The 23,650-nt window shown below is 34.7% G+C and overlaps 1 protein-coding gene across 3 annotated transcripts; it reads right to left on the reverse strand.

The window, feature by feature from the left end:
- Positions 1-294: 294 nt before the first annotated feature.
- Positions 295-19,727, reverse strand: LOC145260320 (electron transfer flavoprotein regulatory factor 1-like). Of its 3 annotated transcripts, XM_080118232.1 has the most exons (4): positions 19,541-19,721; positions 13,793-13,869; positions 6,404-6,461; positions 295-2,676 (listed from the first exon to the last, which is right to left on the reverse strand). In XM_080118232.1, the coding sequence occupies exons 3-4, from the start codon at positions 6,452-6,454 to the stop codon at positions 2,470-2,472; spliced, it is 258 nt and encodes an 85-aa protein (XP_079974358.1). In that variant the 5' UTR covers positions 6,455-6,461; positions 13,793-13,869; positions 19,541-19,721; the 3' UTR covers positions 295-2,469. The 3 variants fall into 3 exon arrangements, with proteins under 3 accessions (XP_079974358.1, XP_079974339.1, XP_079974347.1); XM_080118213.1 differs by lacking the exon at positions 13,793-13,869 and having other exon boundaries at positions 19,541-19,727; XM_080118221.1 differs by lacking the exons at positions 13,793-13,869; positions 19,541-19,721 and adding an exon at positions 7,118-7,180.
- Between the last annotated feature and the right edge of the window lie 3,923 nt (positions 19,728-23,650).

A 23,650-nucleotide genomic window follows, 5' to 3' on the forward strand; every position in this document is an offset into this window, starting at 1 on the left:
CTAGCACATTCACTTGACTTTATGTTTATTACTTAAAAGATCTGGATCACTTTTTGAACAAAAGAAAATTCAAAAAGAAATGATTGAAAACGCCTTTTTTTAGGGTTTACTTTATCGAAAATTGGTGCAGGCAGAATATAGGATCTTGTTCCAGTGTGGCAATTTTTTTTTCATCTCTTGATTAATAAAATTCATTTAAGATGATTAATAAGGATTTATACTAGAAATAAAAGAAAATGTCATTTTCTTACCAAGCTAATAAAAAGAAAAATAAGAAAAAAAGAAAAATGCAAATAAATATATTCTAATTATTTTTTTTTCAATTATAATTTTTTTTATTTCATTATTTTAAAGATGAGCACCTAAAAAGTTTTACAGTTTACTTTTTTTTTTGTAAAAATAAAAAAAATATTTTACATAGCTTTACCTTGAGGGCTTCTTTTTCAGGTTTGCAAAATTAGATTCTTTTTCAGACAAAAAGAAAAGAAAATTCTGGTACTTTTACCTATTAACAGGCTAATTGTATTTTCTTTTAAATGGGATTCAATTTTCTTTTGCCAGCAAAATAAAAAATGTAAACAATTTATAAATTATGAATAAATTTGTAAACGAAAATCAATTATAAAAATTTAAATTATATTTTTTAAATATTTTCTTCACTAAAAATCTTCCGTTTTTGCAATATAGTTTTAATATTTTCTTAATGATAACATTTTTAATTGAAAACATTTAATTTGATCCCTGAATAAGGAAAACACTACGAAAAATGAATAGATGAAGAAGAAATTTGCTGCACAACGTGAATAAAAATTTATCTAATTTTGCCAATTGCTAACAAATAAAATACCGAAAGTTGCAGTATTGAATCAGGGTGAATCACCTCTACCTTGGTGCTTCTCTGAGGTTATACTTTAGATTGAATATGAATCTCATCAAAAAAATGACAAGAAACCTTTATGATGTACTTACTTGTAAGGGGAAATACTGTTCAGTAAAAATTTTGAGAATTTATCAAATAGTTTTGTTTATATAAAATAATTCAACTTTTAGTTGTATGCAAAATAGGCCATATTATCATGATATTCAAGGGAGATAATTCCTTTTTAATGTTAAATTTGAATTATCTCCCTTAACTTTCACACTAATGCCATTAATTGTGGTGTTATTCTGCAGACAACTAAGTTTTTATTTTATAAAAACAAAACCACAGCATTTATTTTCATTCAAAAGTACATTATAAAGGTTTCTTGTTATTTTTTACAATATCCATATTCAACTGAGGTGAAAACATGGAGGAGCATCTATTTTCCAACTAATTTTTTTTAATTTAAAAGAAATTAAAATACAAAATTCACTTTACAATTATTGAAAAGAATAAAGAATAATAAAAAAAAAATGGCTCATTTAAATTTGATAAGAGAAGCTCAGTTTAGTATGTAAATCCATAAAAAATGTTTACTATTATACCGTATAACAACTTTGAAAATCTTGAAACTAAAATATGCACACTTTTTTATTATGCTGTACAATAATGAGTGAAATGAAGATATCTTCTTGCAAGTTATTTATGGAATGAGAATATTTTTGTTTGTTAGATATTTAAAAATTGTTACACAGTAAAGGATCCTTTTACATAGCAGATTGAAACCCTCTCATAAAACTTAAAACAGCTTGAGGAATATTCTTGTAAAAAAATGAAAGTGAAAAATATTTTTTAAATTACGCCAATAACAAAAATGAATGCTTCTTTACAAACTTATTTTGTAAATAGCACGAATAGGACATGTGTACTATGATAATCGGTGCAAGTTCACAAATTAAAAATAAAAATAGATAAAAATATTTATGTATCTGTCACAGAACAAAATTATCATATTCCAAAAATCATAAATTGATCAGGTTGTTTTTATAAAGTAAATCATTTTTAAATGATTTTAAGCAATTAATGTAAAAATTGTTAGCATTATAAAGTTGATCTCACAAGTTAGTTATCTGCTTTGTTTCTTTTAAAGATCGCGTCGCAACACTGTTCTCTTTTTCTCATAAATTTATGTGATTTTTAGACTATGACGTATTAATTCCATCATGGATATGTACATCATAAAGATTTTTCTGCAATTTAGTTTTTTTTTTTGTTATTTAAGATGAACTGTGGACTTGCACCTAATACTCATGCATTCATAAAATTGTGTTTCAATAAGAAATAACAAAACTTGGGCTACTTAAAAGTAATTTGAACCTTTTTTTCATGGCTATATACTTGCAAAGAAAGAAGCAAAACTTTCATAGGTAAAGGTGATTCAGCAACAAACACAGCCATCTTTTTTTTTTATCAACAAACTCAAGTTTCCAGCCATTGCGTAACTGCTCTTTTTGTTTTTCGTAAGAACAGCATCATAACCAAAGGTAAAAGCAATATATAGATTTTTGTTTTCCCTTTTAAAAAAAAAAAAAAAATCTAAATGGCCATCATGGGTCAGAGTAACGTCTTTTCAGAGTCCGATATTTGCGCAGCATATAAAGTGCCTCCAACTCTTTGACGACATAATTGCCACGTGCAATCATCAGTTCAATGTTTTTTGGGTCTTGAAGATCTCGGTTTTTCATAAATGCGTTCTTCAATTTGGCTCGAAAATAATCGTAGCCTTTTGGATATTCCTTCCCTAAATGGAGCAACTGAAATAAAAATAAAATAAATGATCACATTTTTTCAATCAGCATTTTATTTTATTAAACACTGTTTTAGTTTATGTTTATGGGTTTTTGAGATGAGGATTGATAATTTTTATTATTTGAATTATTTGAACTACTGTCCTTAGGCAGGCAATAATAAGAATAAATTGTGAATTACTTAAGACTTCTACCAAGTCATGGCTGATAGAACAAGAGCATGCTACCCCTGTTGATTAAATAAAGAGTTCTTTTCGAAATTCCATGCAGATTCCCAAGTTTGACAAAAAGATTCTCAAGTTCAACTAAGATACATGTAGAAAAAGGTTGGATGAAATGTTGTACAAATAAAATTCAAGAATGTTTAAGAACAGTAGTTCGAATTCTGAAAATACAAATACAAACTGCTTTAGTTTGTTTTTTTAATGCTGATCAAATTTTCAGTTTATGTCAGGAATTGTAGAAATTAATGTTTACTAATGAAGTCTAATGTTGTAAGCTGCTGCAAAAACGTGAAGTTGTCTGTAGCCAGATTATCATTAAAAAAAAAACATGCGAATTCATCCATTACCAAAATTTATTCTTTATTGATTTCAACTTGGAGTACATTCTTTAGAGACAGAAGGCGAGTACGAGAGAGAGAGAGAGAGAGAGGGAGCGCGAGTGTGTGAGAGAGAGAGAGTGTAAGAGCAAGAGAGAGCAAACAAGAGTAAGAGAAAGATTTTTTCTTCAAGTCTAACGTAAACAAGTTCCTGATGAGCCGTTCCACTTGTTAACAAATTTACCAAATTTCCATTAATAAAAATTACTATATTATCCAATTTCTACTGTACACTCTTTAACCCTTATCCATGAGTGGTCGCTTGGCCTTGATAAGTGGTGATGCCTATGTAAAAAAAAAAAAAAAAAAAAAAAAAAAAAAGAGAGAGAAAAATACAGAAAGAAAGAGAGCGAAAGGGTTGGTTTATTGGTTGTTTTTGTTTTACGGCATATCAACCTTTTTCAGATTATTTAATGCCGAATCTAGTTATTTTGAGGAACGATTTTTTAATGGAGTATATTTTTTTTTTAGGTCAGATTCTATTTAACCCATAGTTGGGACCCTAACAGGTACTACCACTCCGGGTCAGAGTGGACCTGGGAGCAATGGCAATTAAAGGGTGGCTCCACACTCCCTAAGGCCCGCAAGGTGTGGCCTCACCATCGGATATAGTTTTAGGTCATATCCAGGACCAGAGCGAAAGGGAGACTGGATCATTAATAGCTTTTCCTCTATTCTTGTTCACTTCAGAAAAAATATTTATAAAAATACTTTTATCATATTTTTAGTTTTCATTCCATCACAAAGGTAGTTTTATAACGTCCTTGACAAAATCATTGCAAATGGTGAGAGGAAACAAGGAAGCAAATAGTACATTAGATAACCACCTCACCTAATTATCTCACTGTGTGAAATGAATGTGGAAATGGATTTTCCTCGCTATTATAACAAGTCAATGGTGTTTTGTTTTTATAGGTCACAAGACAATTTACATGAAAAATCATGAAATTATGTCAATAATTCTGTGAGTTTTATATGAATATTTTAGTAATCTATCTATCTATCTATAAAAGTGAAAGTGTCTGTCTGTCTGTCCGAGCAAATGAAATATGTGGTAACATTACAAAATATAAAGAGTGGATGAATGGTTTAAGAAAACCAATCAAAACAACTATCCAAAAGTATGACATCAAATCCACAAAATCTGCACCAAACACCAGATGACACCAAAATCTCACTACTGTTTGTATACTAAGTATATAGTGCCAGCGGAAAAAAATATGTAATGTAACAAAGCGTGGACGTGGTAGTTGTACGCAAATGATCGAGCTGTGTGCGAGATGACGTAAAGGCAATGAAAAATTATAAAAAGAAGAACGTGTGCATAGATTAAGATTACTTTTGATTAAGAATGTATACTGCGGTCTCTTACCAAATTACTCGGACAATTTCTCGTTTAAACATTTGAAATTTTACATAAAGGGTATTCAGAGATAGGGCAAGTGTTTTAATCGGTTTGGATCAAAAATTTGAGCTACAAATATATAAATGTATGTATGTATGTATGTTTGCATGTTTGCCTAAAACGTTCGACAGAGGCGATGGATTTTCACAAGATCAGTATTGTTTTGAGGCCTGGCGCTTCAGACGACAAATACCAAAATATTTGCTAAAAACATTAATTTTTTCACCTTCAATTTTTTTCACCGATATTTTCAAAAGTCATCACCTTTTTTCGATTGTCTAGCTTTAATTTAAACCTACATCACTTCCGGTTTGGCGGTGGTCGTAACAGCAAAGATGTCAATTTATTTCCCTTCTTTTCCTCCTTCGCGGTATGGGTTCAAGCCTGCCTTCCTACTACCACTTTTTTGTTTTGCTCAACATACACCTCCGAACACCCGGGCAACGCTGGGCTGAAATGCTAGTATATCTATAAAAGTCAAAGTGTCTGTGCGTACATTTCCTTAACCAATATCTGTCAATTTTCAGTCTACAGACCCAAAATTTGATATACAGGGTACTGAGATTTGGGAAAATCTTTGTAATCGGTTTTCGGACAGAAATTTCGTTGTTAAGGTGTCAAAGTTCAACAATTTGACCATTGAAAACTCTACCAAACTCGTCTGCCAATTTGGGTCTAAACACTTGAAATTTTAGATATAGGTTCCTTGGACATGAATCTAACTTTATAATTTGATTGGAGCCCAAAACAATAAATATTAAGGGGTCATAATAGGGGTCAAAGTTAAAAAAGAAAATTGACCGCTGCGGTCTCTATCAAATTACTCAGACAATTTCTCGTTTAAACATTTGAAATTTTACATAAAGTGTATTCAGAGATATGGCAAACGTTTTAATCGGTTTGGATAAAATATTTGAGCTACAAATATATAAATGTATGTATGTATGTTTGCATGTCTGCCTAAAACTTTCGACAGAGGTGATGGATTTTCACAAGATCAATATTGTTTTGAGGCCTGGCGCTTCAGACGACAAATACCAAAAAATTTGCTAAAAACATTAATTTTTTCACCTTCAACTGAGCACTTTTCTACAGGGAGGGGGTCGCTTTTTTCACCAATATTTTTGAAAGTCATCTCCTCTTCAATTGTCTAGCCTAAATTTAAGCCTACATCACTTCCGGTGTGGCGGTGGTCGTAACAGCAAAGACGTCACGTTTTTTTCTCCGTTCTTTTCCTCCTTTGCCGTACAGGTTAGAGCCTGCTTTCCTACTAAAACTTTTTTTTTTTTTTTTTGTTGCTCAACGTACACTTCCAAACACTCAGGCAACACCGGGTTTCCAGGCTAGTACATTAATATTAATATTTTAGTAATATATATTAGATAAATATTTTAGTAATGTATATAATATATATAGATAAATAGCAAGTGCAAACACTGATGAAGCATAATTTTGTCATTCTTAACGGATAATGTACACTAGAATTAAATAATTTAAGATATAAAAAATATTACATATTAGTTACAATGTATAGACACACAAAATGATTTTTAGATTAAAATTATTTTTCTCATGATAAATTTGGAAAAATATTTTTTTTTTTACAATTGCATTGTTCATTTTTGATATGAATGAAATTTTTATTGAAAAATTCACTCACTAAATATGTACACAGTATTAATTTCTGCGGGATTTTGTTAAAATGAAGAAGGAATTTAAATACGTACATTTTTGTAAAGAGCTATAACTTTAGGGCGGAGGTTCTGAGATCCAGCCATCTTGAATCTAAAATAAGGAAAAACATTTGAGAAAATCATTAAATGTTGTTTATTATCATATTATTATTATATTATTCAGTTCAATTTCTGATTTACATGCTAGTATATGTTGGGAAAATGCTGTTCAAAAAAGAATCATATTTTAAGTTGATTATTATTATTATTTTTTTTTCAATTTGAAATGGAAATAATCATAACTGTTGACAACTTTCATAAAAACAAAAGCAAAAAAGAAAATGTCCATCACAACAATACCTAGAATATTCCTAAACTAAGGTGGTCCATCACAGCTGAAATCAGGGCAATGCTAAGAGACATGTGTGTCCAGTGTGAATATCATTGAACAGCAATAAAACAAAGACTGTTGGACAATCAAGATTAAAACTTGGTGGACAAGTCAGATACAAACTAAAATTTATTTGTACAAAATATGATTGGATTGTAGAAAGGATTGTAAATTGTATTAAAAATATGATGAGTAGAATGGGGATTGTAGTACAACATTCACACTAGGTGGGTTGAACCAGCTGCCTCCAAAGGAAGAAGTGTCAAGGGCACATTAATTTTACAAATGGTCCCCAATCACCTGGGAAGTATTGGGAAAGATGAATGGAAGCCAATAATTTAGAATTGTTAAATCCAATTTTCTTCATCATTACTTACATAAATGACATTCTTTATTCTGGAAAAGCTTTATCTTTTAAATGGGGATATTGTTTTCCTCAAATATTTCAAATGTTTTTTTGTTGTTTATTAAGCACAGTTTTTGGCTTGACTTTGTTTTCATTGCAAACACTAAAGTAAATTAACATTCACCTTTGTCCTACATAATTAGATAAATTACAAACGACAATATCTATAAACATACTCCGGTTTTTTAGAGGTCAAGCCCAAAAACGTTCAAAGTGTAATTTCATGAGAGGCTCAACAAAATAAATGAAATAAACAATTAATTTAGGCTTTCATTACTCCATTAAAAGTTACCTTTTAATCTTTGATTTTTTTTAACACTTTAAAGATAAAAAGTCAACAAAAAGAATGTCGAGTTTAACACTTTCGGTTTCTTCAGGCTTTATTCAGGTATTGGCCATACCCACGATTATTCAGGTATTAGCCGTCCCAAGACCCATTAGGTCACAACATCTACGACTATTTATTCTATTTTGATTTCATTTGAAAACATATGACAAAAAGAAATTGGAATCTTAGGAAGATCTCTATCATTCCAGTAATTATAAGAGCAACTGAACTCATGAAAAATAATCTGACAAATATACCCAATGAACCAAGTGCAAGAGGATTAAAACAATAGCACTCAAAGGAACGGTGAAAATCTTAAGTTCTCTCGGTTGGAATATCTGAGTTAGTGGGTGAATATTTGGCATCCAATAGGATGCCCATCTCCAGTTTGAACAAATTGATAAGAAAATTAAAGTATATTTCCTATTGCATAAATAAAAATGTTTCCTTATTTCTATATTAATATTATATAGAAGTAAATTAGATGACAGCACTGAACAAAGAGAGTCACTCTTTCTCTAAATGCTCACATAGATATTAAGAAACCTTTTCAGCTAGATTAAATATATTCGTTTTCATTTAAATTATCTCCCTTAAAAATTAATGTACAAAATATTTTATAATGAAAGAAAATGTTTTCCTTCTTTCCTGTACTTGAAGCGTTGTGTATTAATTGAAAATAATTACGTATATAAATGGATACGTTTTAAAGGCTAAAAACAACATTTTTTTTTTATAAACAAATTTCGATGCTACACATTCTTATCAATGAAGAGTCTGTATTTTTTTCTTTTTCATGACTGCGTGGTGGAATTTTGCATGTGAGAGTGTTATTGTTAGTCTGTGGGTCTTGGTAACGGCTTGATATTTAAAAATAAAAAACAGTCATCAGCAGGGGTGTTGCGCTCGCCACGAAAATTAAAATAATGAAAGAAAATATTTTTCTTTTTTACCTGCACTTGAAGCATTGTGTGTTAATTGAAAATATTTTTATTAGCCCTAAAAGAGCCCCTGGGACACACCCAACAGTTATCATAAAGTATAGACTAACAAAATTATATAGAAATCAGTTAGTTACGACTTTTCAGAAAGTTTTATAAAAATCCAAGGCATCAGTTTTTTTTTAATAAGCACAAAAGTGTCAATTTTAGCCATGTTAATATGAAAGGCAACTCTTTTCCCGGAAAATCCGTTTTGTTACTTTTTTACTCATATCATGTTTAATGTTTGTGCAAAATTTCCCAAAATTCTAATGCACAGTTCTTGAGAAAAGTACGGACAGACAAACGGACGAATGGACAAGGGTGAATTTACAGGTCTACTCTCTTTTTGTCGGGGGACCAATAACTCAACAAATAAATTATTACAAGTTAGAACTAAAAGGCCCACTATATTTAGCTATTTTAAAACTCTTATCAAGGCCCGGAAGCCACTCAGGGATTAGGGTTATTGCAAGTACAGTACGTTAGTGTGGAGATTTAATGAAGTGTTTACTTAAGAGGGTGGTTCATTAGGAATTTGTTAACGTTGGACTTGAAGACCCCCAAGTTGTAGTCAGGTGAGAAGCAGGCAGACAGAACAGAGTTCCACAGGCGTGCAGTTCTAAGAAAGAAGCCCTGTTCATGGAATCTACGCTTTGATTTAGGCATAGATAAAAAGTGGGGGAAATTTTTCACAGTGGATTCAGCCAGACGGGTGTTTGTCGTGAAGGATTGGCGAGGGGGGACCAGAGATTGGAGTTCAGTTTACATATAAATATTTAAAAACATAGAGCCATTTTTTATTTATATAGAAATGAATCTCTCCCAACTTTTCTTATCAGTTTGTTAAAGCTTGGGATGGCAGTAGTGTATAAGAGAATGTTATAAATAAATATTGTATGCTCATTCATATTATGCAAAGAAGTCTTTTGAAACACACGTAATGAGTGGAATCTTTCTAGTGGTTAAAATATCTGAATGTCTTATTCTGCCTCTGTAAACAGCCTCATATTTTTTACAGGTTGGAGATCGCCTGTGAATTTAATATTTTCTTAACATTTTCTCTTTTGGAGGAAGCCAGTACAATCCACCTAGGATGAACACCAAACAATAAACAGAGAACATTCTACTAAAAACAAAATAAAATTCTCATTTTTGTAAATGCCAATCTACTACAATCACATAAGATAATGCCCCAAGGAAAAAAAAAAAAAATATATATATATATATATATATATAATAAAAATGAAAAATACATACTTTTACATTTTTTATAATAATAAAAAAAAGCAAACATGTAAATGTTTATAAATAAAAAAAAACCCGACATTTAACTGGTAATTTTGTCACAGTTTCATTAAAAATGCCGAATTACATTTGGCTTCTAATCGGAAACAAGAGAAAGAAAAAATATTTAACTTCAACTGCTAATTACTGTAAACTTCATATTAATTAGGAAGATTAGATTACTATTAGTTAAAGCTAACATCCAAGATCAAAAACTATACCTGCTTTGCTTTTTGGTATGTGTGTGTGCGTGTATATATATATATATTATAGGTCAAAAGGAAATATCTTGCAGAATTTGTAATTTTTATTAAAAATGATGCATTTTCAAATAAGTTTTTGTTATACTACCTTTACTTTATATATCATTTTAAAGAGCATTTTTTGCTCTAATCGTTTAAAATACAGCTGTTTTAAAACAATTTTGTCTTTTTTTCAGAACCTTGAATACAAGATGGAAAACAAGCAAATTCGCACAATTTTCTTATTTCAATTCAATCTAGGCTGTAAAGCTGCTGAAACAGTTTGTGATATTAACAAAGCGTTTGGCCCAGGAACCACTACTAAACGCACAGCACAATGATAATGCAAGAAATTTTGTTGCAGTGAAGAGAGTTTTGAAGATGATGAGCATAGTGATCGATCATCAGATGTTAACGATCAATTAAGAGCCTTAGTCGAAGCCAATCCACGCACAACTGTTTGAGATCTTGCTTCTGAAACAGATGTAACATATACAATAATTTCCAACCACTTGAGAGAAATTAGAAAGACCAAAAAACTTGATAAATGAGTACCTCATGAATTAAACGACAACCACAAGAAATGTTGTTATGAAGTGTCATCTTCTCTTCTTTTACGAACAAGAATGACCCGTTCCTCGACCGGATTATGATTTGCGATGAAAAATGGGTTCTTTACAACCAGTGACGCTCAGCTCAGCGGTCAGATGTCGATAAAGCTCCACGACACTTCCTGAAGCGAGAGTTGCACCAAAAGAAGGTCATGCTAACTGTTTGGTGGTCTGCAACCGATCTCATTCTTTACAGATTTTTTTAATGTAGGTGAAACCATTATGGCAGAGAAGTACTGTCAACAAATGGATGAAATACATCAGAAACTTCGACAACATCCAACATTAGTCAATAGAAAAGGTATAATTTCCCTCCACGACAATGCTCAACTGCACGTTGCTAAACCGACCCTACGGAAATTGAATAAATTTGCCTATGAAACTCTGCCTCATCCACCATACTCTCCAGATCTCTCACCTATCAACTACTACTTTTTTTTAAATATCTTGACAAACTTTCTGCATGATAAATACTTCAAAAGCCCAAGCGATATTAAAAACACCTTCAACAACTTTAACGCCACCAGAACACAAGATTTTTATGTTATTGGCATAAATACACTTGTTTTGTATTGGCAAAAGTGTGTCAATTCTAATGGTGTTTATTTTGATTAATAAATTTTTGTTTGGGCCGAGATATGTTCATCTGAATTTAAAAGTTAAAAATTTCAATAACTTTCTTATCAACCTGATAGTTACAGGTGTTTAATCCATCTTTCCTATATATATATATATATATATATATATGACTAGCCTGGGTGCCCGGCATTGCCCGGGTGTTTGGAGGTGTAAGAAAAAAAAAAAAAAAAAGTGGTAGTAGGCAGGTACTTTCAAACCTGAGACGCGAAGTCGGAAAGAAAGTGAAAGAAAATCTGACGTCTTACCCCTACACCATGACGCGACCAGAAGTGTAAAGCGTTCAAATTTAGCGATGTCAATCAAAAAGATGACTTGCACAAATGGCGTTGCTTTTAAAGCTCCCATGAAGGTCGTTTTTAATGTGGGAGAAAGCCAGCTCTCCCAGAAAAGGGGGCACTCTGGCAGTATCTAAATAAATAGTAATTGTCTCAGTATGATGCATTGACCAAGAACGAATTACAGAACAGATACTACTCAGCCGGAAGGTCAGGCGGTTGCGTTCGAATAGTTTCACTTTATCTATAGAAAAGGCAAAATGTGTGTGCACATTTTTTGTATGTCCGGCAAAGGCTTTTTTATGTCTTAGAATTGTTTAATAATATCTACGATTTGCGAATGCATGTCGTGTCTAGATTTATTTTGATCGACGTTTATATAATTTGCGTTATTTCACTGTGTCGTGTGTTTGTTTGGCTTTTTAGTATAAAGTGAAACTAAATTGAAACGATATGTGTTCTTGGCTTTCGCGCTGGGGACGTCCAGAAAGCAAATCAGCTTTGATCAATGTGGTGAAAACCGTCATATAAGACAATCGCTTTCATTTGGACACCCCCATGTTTTATGGGGAGCTTGTTTCCCCCCCCCAACCCGACATCTTGGGGAAAACAAAACCAAAACAACTGCCTCACAGCCAAACTTAATTTAATGTTCGACCTCATTAAATCTGTCAATTCACTTTTTAGCTAAGTCATCAGGCTTTTTTTTTTTTTCGCTTTCGCCTCAAGGATTCAGGTTTGAGCCTACCTCCCTCCCCAAAACTTTTTTTTTTCAAACACTCGGGCAACACCGGACCGTTCGTATTGCATCACGTTCATTTTTTTAATTGTTTTTTTTTTCATCACGTTCGCTGTTTTTTTATTGTTTTCCTGATTTTTTTTTTAGAAGTTTTAACATTGTTTTATTTTATAATATTTAAGCAGGATTATTACTGCGCTTTGTTTTGATATCACCCCCCCCCCATACATACACCTCTAAACACACGGGCAACGCTGGGTACCCCTGCTAGTTTATACAAAAAAGACAAACAAACAGCCGAGAGAATGGGATGGCATAGCATTTTTTAAAACTTAATAAAAATAAACAAAGATAGAGACAATGTCCACTGGCGAATCTGAGATTTTACGATCTGGGAAATATGCGAAAACTTCTCGCGGAATCTAACCGACGTGAGAACCCCAATGCGAAAAGCCTTTTGTGGACATACACAAACATATTGTGCCCAATAGAATTATTTACTTGTCGATTAATTGACATTGTTACCTTATATTTAATATTTGAAAAAAAAGTAATGGATACCCATTACTTTTTCTTTCCTCCTTTGGCAGTGTGTCAGAAATTGCATGACTTGAAATGCAAACTTTCTTTAGGTGATAAAAATTTGGGCCCTTTGATTGGTTGATTTAAATTTAAACCCTGCGCGCACAGGATGTTCAAACCAAAAACTTCAGTTCATGCATATATTTCTTACTGGAAAGACATTGTATCTCTCCTTCAAGCATTCATGGACTCATTAATTCTAGAGCGATTGGAGTCCTCTCTTCTCTCCTCAGTGTGATCTCTTCTACCTAAATAATTAGGTTTCATTCCTTGACGTAATATCTTTAAATCAGCTAAGAATGTTGATATTAAAATTAACTATTTGGCGGGACTAACCGACCCATTTCCTTTGAATAATAATTAAATGAATGCATTTATCAAGTAAATTCAAACTCTATTCAGTAAAGATTTAACTAACACTTCTTATGAAACATCACCTACCAGACTCAGCCGATATGCAAAATGATTTTGCAACCCAGAAGAAAGACGAGTGGTTTTTATACTACCGAGTAAGTTTGCCTTTCATTCGTTGTGCCAATTTCTCTCTGCCAGTAGTCGTAAATTATGTGAGATTAAATTTCTCACAAAATAAGTGCTACAAAATATTTGAAAAAAACAAAAAAGTTAAAGTTAAAGAGATTTTTTTTTTTTTTAAATCACCGCTTTTTTTTTTTTTTTTTGATAATTGCGTTGCAACATGTAAATTTCAAACCTCACGCATAGAATTAAATAAATGGTAAATATTTACATTAGGTCCACTGCCACAATTTTCTTTAAAATCACTACTTTTATAAATTTTCGACAAATTTTTTTGAAACTATAATTTCTTCATATCTTATGTATTTGTTATTTTCATTTTCAGCACCCGTGAAAACCTTTAATAGTAGTAACTTTAAAAAGATACTGCACCTTTACCTAAAAAGAAAACAAAAAGAAAATAAAAAGCTATTTTGTAATACTCACCAGAGTAGCAACCATCCGCGTATTTGTGCATTGCGTGGATGTGCGTTTGAGCGGTGGCGTGACGGAGGAGGGGTGAACTTGCCGCAGGGAAGTGTTGGGTGGGAAAAGAGAAAAAAGATGACGCCTGGTGTTTTATAAACTGTGGTCTCGCGAGATGAGAAAACAGAGGGCACACATGCAAATGAGGCAGGGTAAAAAACTGCATAAAAAGCATTCTTGAGTGAGAGGAAGTGACAGTGCCGTTTACAGTCACGAGGTTATCGTGTTACTATTGCGAGCGTTATTGACGATTGAACTTGAATTCAATACAAGCTATTTCGGCTATTGCTCTGAAAAATGACCAACTCAAAGTGTGATCTGAAATTGATTCCTGAGTTTAATGGGTCCACATCTGTCGTTGACTGGGTTGAGAGGGTTGAGTTGACCTGCAATCTCTGTGAGGTGCATACCATGATTTCCCGAGATTAGCTGGGGGCACTCTGAGTGTGTATCAGCAACTTAATGCCACCGAGAAGGCTGATGTGACCGCTATAAAAAATGTGCTGTACAAGACATTTGCAATGGATCCTTGCACAGCTTATGAAAGATTCGCCTCCAGGAAGCTCATGCCGGGAGAAACCGTGGATGTGTTCTTTGCGGAATTGAAGAAACTTGCTGTGCTGTTTGGCAATGGCAGTGTTAAGCAATTGTTGAGAGCCTCTACCAGTGTGTCTGCAATGCCTATAGAGCACTTGATGGAACGCGCCCAGGCTATCATCAGAGATGAGGAGGACCTGGAGGAACCAGTTGTAATGGCGACAAAGGCAGCCTAGAACGAGACCGGGGAGATTCCCAGTCTGAGCCCCACAACTAATGGAAGATGTTACCGCTGTGGTCGGCGAGGTAAAGCTGCACTGACAAAGAGCAGGGGCGACTGCGCTGTTTCCAATGCGGCGGCATAGGGCACCTAGCCCAAAACTGTGTGGGAAACGCGTTGAGTGGAAAAAGAGAAAAAAAGTGACGCGCAACGGACAATAACTGCTCAGCTCTTCTCGACTCCTCACATACCATCATGAGTGCGAGATTGTGTCGGACCTGGACTAAAAGGAACATTAAAGTCACCACAATAGGTGGGGAGACACAAGCATGCTGTGGAGCCGGAACTGAGAAGGTCCACACAGACTCTGGTGTGGCCGCGGAAATTAATGTGCTGGTGACGCGAGGAAATTTGCTGGGGTTCGACGTACTACTGGACTACGATGCTATCAAGGCACTGGGGAGAGTGATTATCGAAAGAGACGGGAACGTGCGCTTTTTAAAAAACCCAGTGTGTGCTGCAATCCACATCAATCACCCTGACTTTAAGGTGGGCTTGCGTCATGGAAGTGGACCGAGGGAAGGGCACCAACCGAATTAAAGAATTGCGTCGCAGAATACCCTATATCTGACGAGGCTCGTGATGAGTACGAGCAAGAGCTTGAGGCGTGGATTTGAGATGGATGGCTGATCCCCTACGCTGAGAAGCTTGGTCCACCCAAGGGTCTGATACGTTTAATGGCGGTTATCCAGCATAACAAGTCAAAAGTAAGACTGGTGCTGGATTATCGTGAGCTCAACCAGTACACTGAGGCTTACACTGCCGATGCTGACGTGTGCGCCAGCAAACTGAGGGAATGGCACCAGAAGGGCTCCAATGTGTCAATATTAGACCTGCGGAAGGCCTATTTGTAGGTGCGAGTAGATGAGATGCTGTGGCCGTTCCTGACAGTGTGGTTTCGGGGTCAGAGGTACTGCCTAACACGACTCAACTGAATGTAGCAACACAGATCATGAAGACCATTGTGAATGCGGTGTGTACATCAATGAGGACATCAAATCTGCATCGTGTGTCAGGGAAAAATTGGCTCAGTTTGGTCTGCAGTGCAAGAGTCCTGAACGTCTGAGGGATGGAGCGCGCGTATTGGGATTCGACGTCTGGGAGGAAGGTGGCACCCTACGATGGAAGCATGGCAGTGAGATTCCAGGCATCCCTGACGTTGTTACGAGGCGGACCGTTTTTTCCTGGTGTGGAAAACTTGTTGGACACTTACCAGCCTGTGGCTGGCTCCGTGTAGCTGTGGGTGTCATCAAATGCAGAGCGAATTTGGTAACCACAGGTTGGGACGATGTGCTTGACGATGCTCTTCTAACTCTGATGGTAACTGAGACGCTGGAGAGAGTCAACAAGGAGGACCCTGCCCGTGGAAAATAGTGTGTTGATGCAGACCACGTAAATGTGTGGGTCAATGCTAGTTCATTGGTATTGAGAGTCACATTTGAGCAAGGAGAGAATGTGTTTGAAGACGCATGTTGGCTACGACCCGTGAGTGATGCTCAGCACATCAACTTAGCAGAGCTGGACGCTGTTGTAAAGGGAATAAATCTCACACTGCAATGGCAATCGAAGAAATTGCACCTGTACACGGATTCTCTCTGCGTCTACCACTGGGTGTCTGACACGCTTTCAGGATGGACAGCTAAGGCAGCCAGCGAGATGTTGATCCGGCAAAGGTTAGACATGCTCAAGAGTCTGGTCTCTGAGTATGGACTATCAGTGGGGGTAACACTGGTAACATCACATTGTAATCATGCCGACCAACTAACCCGTGTATCTCACAGATGGTATGCAGCCGTGAAGATGGGTGTGGAGCACACTGCTCAATCTCGCACAGTTGCAATTGGTGCGATTAGGCCATGTCAAATACAGAAGATTTATGCACAGAGCAGACATCCAGGTGTCAAGAGAATAGTGTATTTTGCGAGGCGTGTGGACCCAGCAGTGACAAAGGCAGATGTCAGGCAGATTGTCAGGCACTGTGAGGTGTGTCAGTCTATTGATCCTGCACCAGAGCAATGGTGAAAAGGACGATTAGATGTCAAGAAGGTGTGGCAGCAGGTGGTGATGGACATTACCCATCACAGTAAACTCTTTCTAACTGTTATCGATTGTGGACCCACACGTTTTGCGGTATGGCGACACATGATTAGACAGGATTTGGCAAGTGTTGTTCGCATTTTGTCATAACGGGGTGCGCCGGAAGAGATCTTGACGGATAACAATGCTGCTTTTTGCAGCCAACAGGTTCGGCAGCTGTTAGATGAATGGGGCATCCGACTACGGCTGCGATGCGCTCATGTGCCATCAGGTAATGGCATTGCTGAGAGGAGCATCGTAGCATTAAGAGAATTGCTGCCAGAAAGCAATGTACCATTATGGAGGCCACGTATTGGTATAACGTCATGCCAAAGGATGGGAAATTACCTACAACAGTGCCGGCTAATGCCATATACACATATCGTGTTAGACTAAAGGGAATTGATGCTGCACAGCCAGTTAACCAGAAAAGACATGCCAAATATGAGGTATGGGATCCAGTTTGGGTGAGACCACTTGGAAACCAGTGCACCATCAAATTCAAGCGAGGACGAATCTCTGGGATGATCAGCCAGCAGTCGGTCCTAGTTGACGGAACCCTGCGCCATGTGCGTGATCTTCGCTCGGCTTCTGAGGTGCATCATACAACTACAGAGAGGAGAGCAATGAATCCTCAAGTGATGAGCTACTTATGAATGAAATCAACAGACCAGAGAGTGATGATTATAGTTCACCTGACGTGGCAGAACCTGAACCAGAATCTGAATCAGAACCAGAACCAGAACCAGAACCTATGAATGTGCCCCTTCATAGAAGTAAGCGGACTAGGAGACCAACTCTGCAGTGCTCTCTGTGTGATCATCAGATCAGGGGAGAGTGTAATACTCACCAGAGTAGCAAGCGTCCGAGTATTTGTGCATTGCGTGGATGTGCCTGTGAGCGGTGATGTGACAGAGGAGAGGTGGACTTACCGCAGAGAAGTGTTGGGTGGGAAAAGAGAAAAAAAGATGGTGCCTAATGTTTTATAAACTGTGGTTTCGCGAAATCACGAGAAAACAGAGGGCACACATGCAAATGAGACAGGGTGAAAAACTGCATAAAAAGGAAGCTTGAGTGAGAAGAAGTGACAGTGTTGTTTATAGTCACAAGGTTATTGTGTTACTAGCGAGCGTTGGTGACGATTGAAGTTGAATTTGATTCATGTTTCGTTTCATTTCGATAATAAATAACTGAGAAAAATGAAAAAAATATATAATAATACAAAATGTTTCGTTTTATATTTTCATTTCCGGTTCGATGTTTTGCTATCTTAATTCGAATTCGAGGCAAACTATTTCCTTGGGCCAAATCATATCCATGTTAAGGACTCGGTCAACAGTACCGATTTTCTTATCCAGCATAGTCGAAAACCTATAGAAATCATCGTTTTAAAGAAATTGTGGAGGTGGACCTAATGTAAAAATTGACTTTTTTTTTTTTTTGTGAGAACACAAAAAGTGTTAAAATTATTTTTTTTTTTAAATATATGCTTTTAGTTCCGTTCCATAATAAACCGTATCCACTTCCGGTAGCTTGCTTTTTCCGAGCACTGATCTTGGACACTACTATATATATATATATATATATATATATATATATATATAGAGAGAGAGAGAGAGAGAGAGAGAGAGAGAGAGAGAGAGAGAGAGAGAGAGTCGGTGTTAGTGTACTTATTGACCCGCGCTATTTTTTTAAATAGTATTTTTAAGTTTAATTAAAGTTTTATTATATCTGCTTTTATTACAACACTCTCTCCTCCCTATGTTAAGAATTGTTTTAATGTTATTTCAGCAGTCACGGATTACGATTACAATATAGTCCCCTGTCCTTAACTAGAAAATTATGAACTCGACTTTCATACAATTAGCTTCGTTTCGACTTGTTTATGAAGATGGCGACTATATTTTTTGGCCTAATTTACATTTCCGTAGTTTGTTTTTTTATTCTTTTTTTTTTTTCCGGTACAATAAAATTGTTACAGCTGTGCGTTTAATGTTATTCTTTTTACTAAAACATGGTTGGAGGAAAAAAGTTTTTTTGGATAAAAAAAAAAAAAAAAAAAAAAAAAAAAAAAAAAAAAATCAACGAAATCTTTTTCACTTTTTACTAAAACAGAAAATAACAATAGTTTCAACAACAAACAACTCGTGTATTAATTGAAGCCAAGGTCGAAAACAAAAGTAAACGTAACAATTTAGGATTATCTAAGGTCAGGTCACTGACAAATGTATACTATATTACTGACAAATAATATTTTCAATGTAATTTTTGGTACTAGTGCAGAGAGTGATCCGGACGTAAATAATAAGGTTATTATTTAAAAAGCCATTCTTAACATGGGGAGGAGAGGGTGTTTTGTACCTATTCTATACTTCAACCTTACAATTGAATAATAAAAAAAACAAAACATCATAAAACTTTAATTAAACTTGGAAATACGATTTTAAAAATAGCGCGGATCACTCTCTGCATTAGCACTTAATTTTTAAATACGTAAAAAATTGGTGCTTATGCAAAATAGGTAACGTATTTTCCCTTTTTTAATGTATATTTTCAAGTTAAATCCGAGTTTTACGGTATCTCTTGTTTATTTAATTGTTAGATGAAAGTACAAAATAGGTACAAAATATCCTCCTCCCCCCATGTTAAGATTGGGTTTCTAAACAATAATGTTATTTCAGCACGGTCGGGTATCTCCTCTGCAAAAGTACCGAAAATTTTAACCACGAAAACGGATTTTCCAAGATGGAGCAATTAACATAAGTTTTAGTTCGAAAGTTTTAAAAAATTTCGTTAACCGTGAAGTAGAACTATACCTGTGATTTTTTGTTGCAGTTGTAACACGGGTTTCATTAATTCTTATAATGATAAACACCATGAATTCGCCTAAAAAGGCGATCGAAAACAGGGAAAAGACCTCTAATCCGGTCTTTATTTATTTTTGCAAAGTGGACATAATTTTCGTTCGTCTACCCCCTCCCGTTCTTACCCATGTTGTCTTGATTATCGTTCTTGTTTCAATTTCCTCCTTTGCATTAAATGGCCGGTAGGGGGCGTGCTCATCTAACGTCGTCTGGTGCAGAAAGGGAAGATAACTCTAGATGATTTGAAATATATTTGTGGTCCTAACCCACGGCTTAATGTCTCTGAGCGTTGCCCGGGATGCTTTTTTACTCTTTTTTTCCCTATTATTTATATTATGTCAGGGGTTTTTTCTGGTTTAACCGCATACTTGTGAATGAATTACCCTTCAAAATTTGATAGTCATTTAGAAGAAGCTATTGAATTTTTTAATCACTTTTTCTTTTTTGCTTTAGAATTTGTTAGCAAATTCCTCGGCGCTTCTACACTATTGGGACGAAATTTTGAAAATCGTAATACTGAATTTCACATGAAAACAATGGTATCTACATATTCCTTGTATTTTTAAGATGATTAGATCCAACAATTATGAAAATCCATGAGGTAGAAAATTATTTATTACAGATAATAAAAAAATTGATGAAAACGATCGTAAGTACACAGGAGAGTTCAAAAGGGAGGTATTTTTCCGTTTTGATTGAAAAAAAATGGCGGCAATTTTTCACTTGCTACCACGATTAAGGTTGTTTTGTTTATAATTCAGTAATATTCAGGTAATTCCGACTGCATAATTTGGAAGCTACCATTATAACTTATTAGAATCGACAAAAAAAATCAGTTGAAACCATTGTTTTTTATTTTCATTTATCGGTTACAAAATCCTGCCCCAATTAGTGTAGAAACGCCAAACACTCTTATATATTTGAAAAGAACATTGGTCAAGCATGATTTTGTTTTAATCGTTTTTGACAAAATGTGTACACTAATATATGGCACAATCACGTTGACACATTGGTTCTCACCAGATCACTAAAGTTAAGCAATGATGAGACTGGCCAGTATCAGATGGGTGACCATTTGGGAAGGCTAGGCACTGTATGTACCACGTCAAGTCATAGAAATTTCCAGGTTGGTATCTGGGGGCATATTTAACTCACTGGGGGAGGTGCGTCTTCGAATCAAGATGGAAAGAAAGAGGAAACTACCGTCTTTATTTGTCTTCTTGAGATAACCATGGTTCTACAATTTGGAGAGCTGTGGTTGCCGATGCTGTTAAAAAAAACAACAAAAAAAAAAACAGCAGGGCTGTCGATGATGATGTGCAGACTAGCTTCCAAGAAATATCAAGAAAACATTTAGTAATAAAATTATTACATTATTTTAAAAGCTCCTGAATAGAAAATTAACTTTTTAAAAATGAATTGAAGATTATTGTATTGTTTCATGTGTTTTTTTTATGTCCAGAACATATTAATTTCAACCAAATTATTGAAGGGCAAGCCCTAGATCTTTGAGATTTATATGACAGAAATACAGTTTCCTAGCAGAGAAGAAAGATATTTTTATCTCTTGCCTCTGTCAAATGAAGGGTCAAGCAAGGTTATCTTCTGTGAAATTACTGTTGGTAGCCAAATTATGCAATCTAATTTTTTACATATAAAAAGTCAGTTTGAAGAATGAAAGGGGGTCTGTATGTCTCTTTGTTTCCCTTATAAAAATAACACTGACATGAAATATATTGAAACAAAAATGATTAAAAAATGATTGAAGAGAATGAATCAGAGTAAAGTAATGACTAGACATTTATGATCAAAGTGTAGTATCCGTTTTGTCCTTATTCAGATTAAGAGAAAGTTTCCTAAACTGAAACAACTTTATTTTTGTTTCCAATAAATAGAATGTCTATTTTTATGGAAGTTGAATTTTCTCCACATTAAAAACCAAAATTGTGTCTAACTTTGTATTCGGAAGAAGGAAAGGAAAGTTAATAGGAACATTCGTGATATGTTGTTCATTATATTTCATACTAGCAGACAAAGTCAAAAAATTAAACTCCAGTTATCTTTCTTTATTAATTAGTGTGCTTAGTTAATTATTGTATCATATCCATTGTCATCATGAGATAACAAAGCAAATACTTTTTTATCAGTATCGTATGACAAGAAAAAGTTTGAATTTCTATACACTGCATTAATAAAACTTTGTGTCACCAACTTTATACATCAGTCATTAGCAATGCACAGCTTCTAATGATAGCATTGCCTCCCTTTATTAATACAATTATACAGACACTCACTAGAGGTCGTCAGCCATGTATTATCTCCTCTATTAATGACGGCAGGTGGCATTGCGATATTCTTTATAAAAAGGGATAAACAAACTCTTTTCTCCTCTTTTTGATTCAGTGCCTGCTACAGACAATATGTTAGATCATCTTTGTTCGAATCTCTATTTGACAGAGGCTTAGACAATGGTGCATATGACTTTTTACTCATACATACATAAGAACATATCCTCCTTCTCAGATTTTGTTGAATACATTCTTCGTAAACTAATTTTCATATCAAGCAATATTTCTTATACACATTCTCAATGGACACTTTGGCTCCATGTGTGCACAACACTTCTCTTTACTAGCACATACATTATTTACAGACTTTCTTACATACATTCTCAATTGACACAATTTTGTAGTGAACCGAACGGCTTCATGAACAATAAATTTCGTTGTATTATTTGGATTAATCGGACATGTTTTGATCTTGAGTGTTATTCACACAACATTTCAGTTAAAGTAAACGCCAAACTTTTTCATATCTTGTTGACTTTCTGAATCTGTAAAGAATTTCAAACTATCACTCCTCATCTAAAACACTCAGAAATATGATAATGAGAACAACACATGGTTTAACATTTATGCTAAATTAAGTTTTTAAGAACTTACGATTGGTTAATGGATCTAATTAAACTTTAGCACTCCCCCCCCCTTTTTGTCATAGGTATTTTAGAAATAATATCTCATAGTGTTTGATTTGATAATTTTTTATTGGTTTTATTTTTGATTTTACTTTTTACTAGAACTTAAATGTGAAACCTTGGAAGTATAGAGCTACCCCTTTACCAATATAAAACATGACGACTTATACTCTTGGAGAAGGTTAGAGGTTACACCAACCAAAACGTTGTGCAAATAACACTTAAGATGAGAACAATAGTCTGATTAATCCAAATAATATAAACCTCATACTTCATCTAAAAAATTCAGAACTGTAAAAGTAATTACTTTTTAAATTCTTTATTGTTTGCAATTTATTATTTTGTTTTCATTTGCATGCTTGTATTTTGAACAGAAATATATGTAAAGAATATTTGACATTGCTGAAGCATTGGCTGAAAATATCTTCAGACTAAAAGCAGAAATCACAAATCCAATATGTCATATCCAGCATTAGACACAAAGAAAAGCACTGGAATATAAAAGAAATGTGCTTTAATATATTTGTAGCCCAAGTCTGCTTCTGTTATGAGATCAAGCCATTCACGGTTCCAGTAACCAAAAGCTTACTCTCATAACAGAAACAGCCTAAAATTATTGTGCCTGTCAGCCAGTGTCCAGGACATGGTGAACTTGTTGGAAAGAGCTGGCCTAACCACCCAGGGTAACCAACCATGATCATGGCAATCCTCCAACAAAAATTCCCTTGACTTATCTCACTTGCAGTCAAAAAATATTTTCGTATGGATAAACTTTGTCATTCTTTTTATTTGATAATATTCTATCTTCAACAATTTTATACATTGGCCTTGAAATCTTCTCTTGAAAAATTAGCTGGTTAAAACATTGATATGCCTAAGCTATAGAGTGTCCTATCCAAAGTAATCTAGAACCTCATGAGGGCAAAGTTAGACAAGAAGTCGGTTTTAAATTTGAGGTAAATCCAACTTCCCAACGTCTTGATTGGAGCAAAAAAAAAAAAAATAGTCTCATGTCGAACAATTTCTGCTCTCCCCCCTCTGACAGAACAGAACAAGATCCCACCCTGCTAAAACCTCTTAATGCTATT

This window comes from Euprymna scolopes, chromosome 3 (assembly GCF_053919585.1).
Source record: "Euprymna scolopes isolate OS-2025 chromosome 3, ASM5391958v1, whole genome shotgun sequence".
Classification (NCBI taxonomy): domain Eukaryota; kingdom Metazoa; phylum Mollusca; class Cephalopoda; order Sepiida; family Sepiolidae; genus Euprymna; species Euprymna scolopes.

Coding starts and splice junctions, on each gene's coding strand:
- LOC145260320 (XM_080118213.1), bottom strand. CDS start 19,602: ATGGTGTTTATCATTATAAGAATTAATGAAACCCGTGTTACAACTGCA. Junction 6,462..19,540: donor ACTGCAACAAAAAATCACAG/GTATAGTTCTAC, acceptor TCCTTATTTTAG/ATTCAAGATGGCTGGATCTC. Junction 2,677..6,403: donor TTATAGCTCTTTACAAAAAT/GTACGTATTTAA, acceptor TTTTTATTTCAG/TTGCTCCATTTAGGGAAGGA.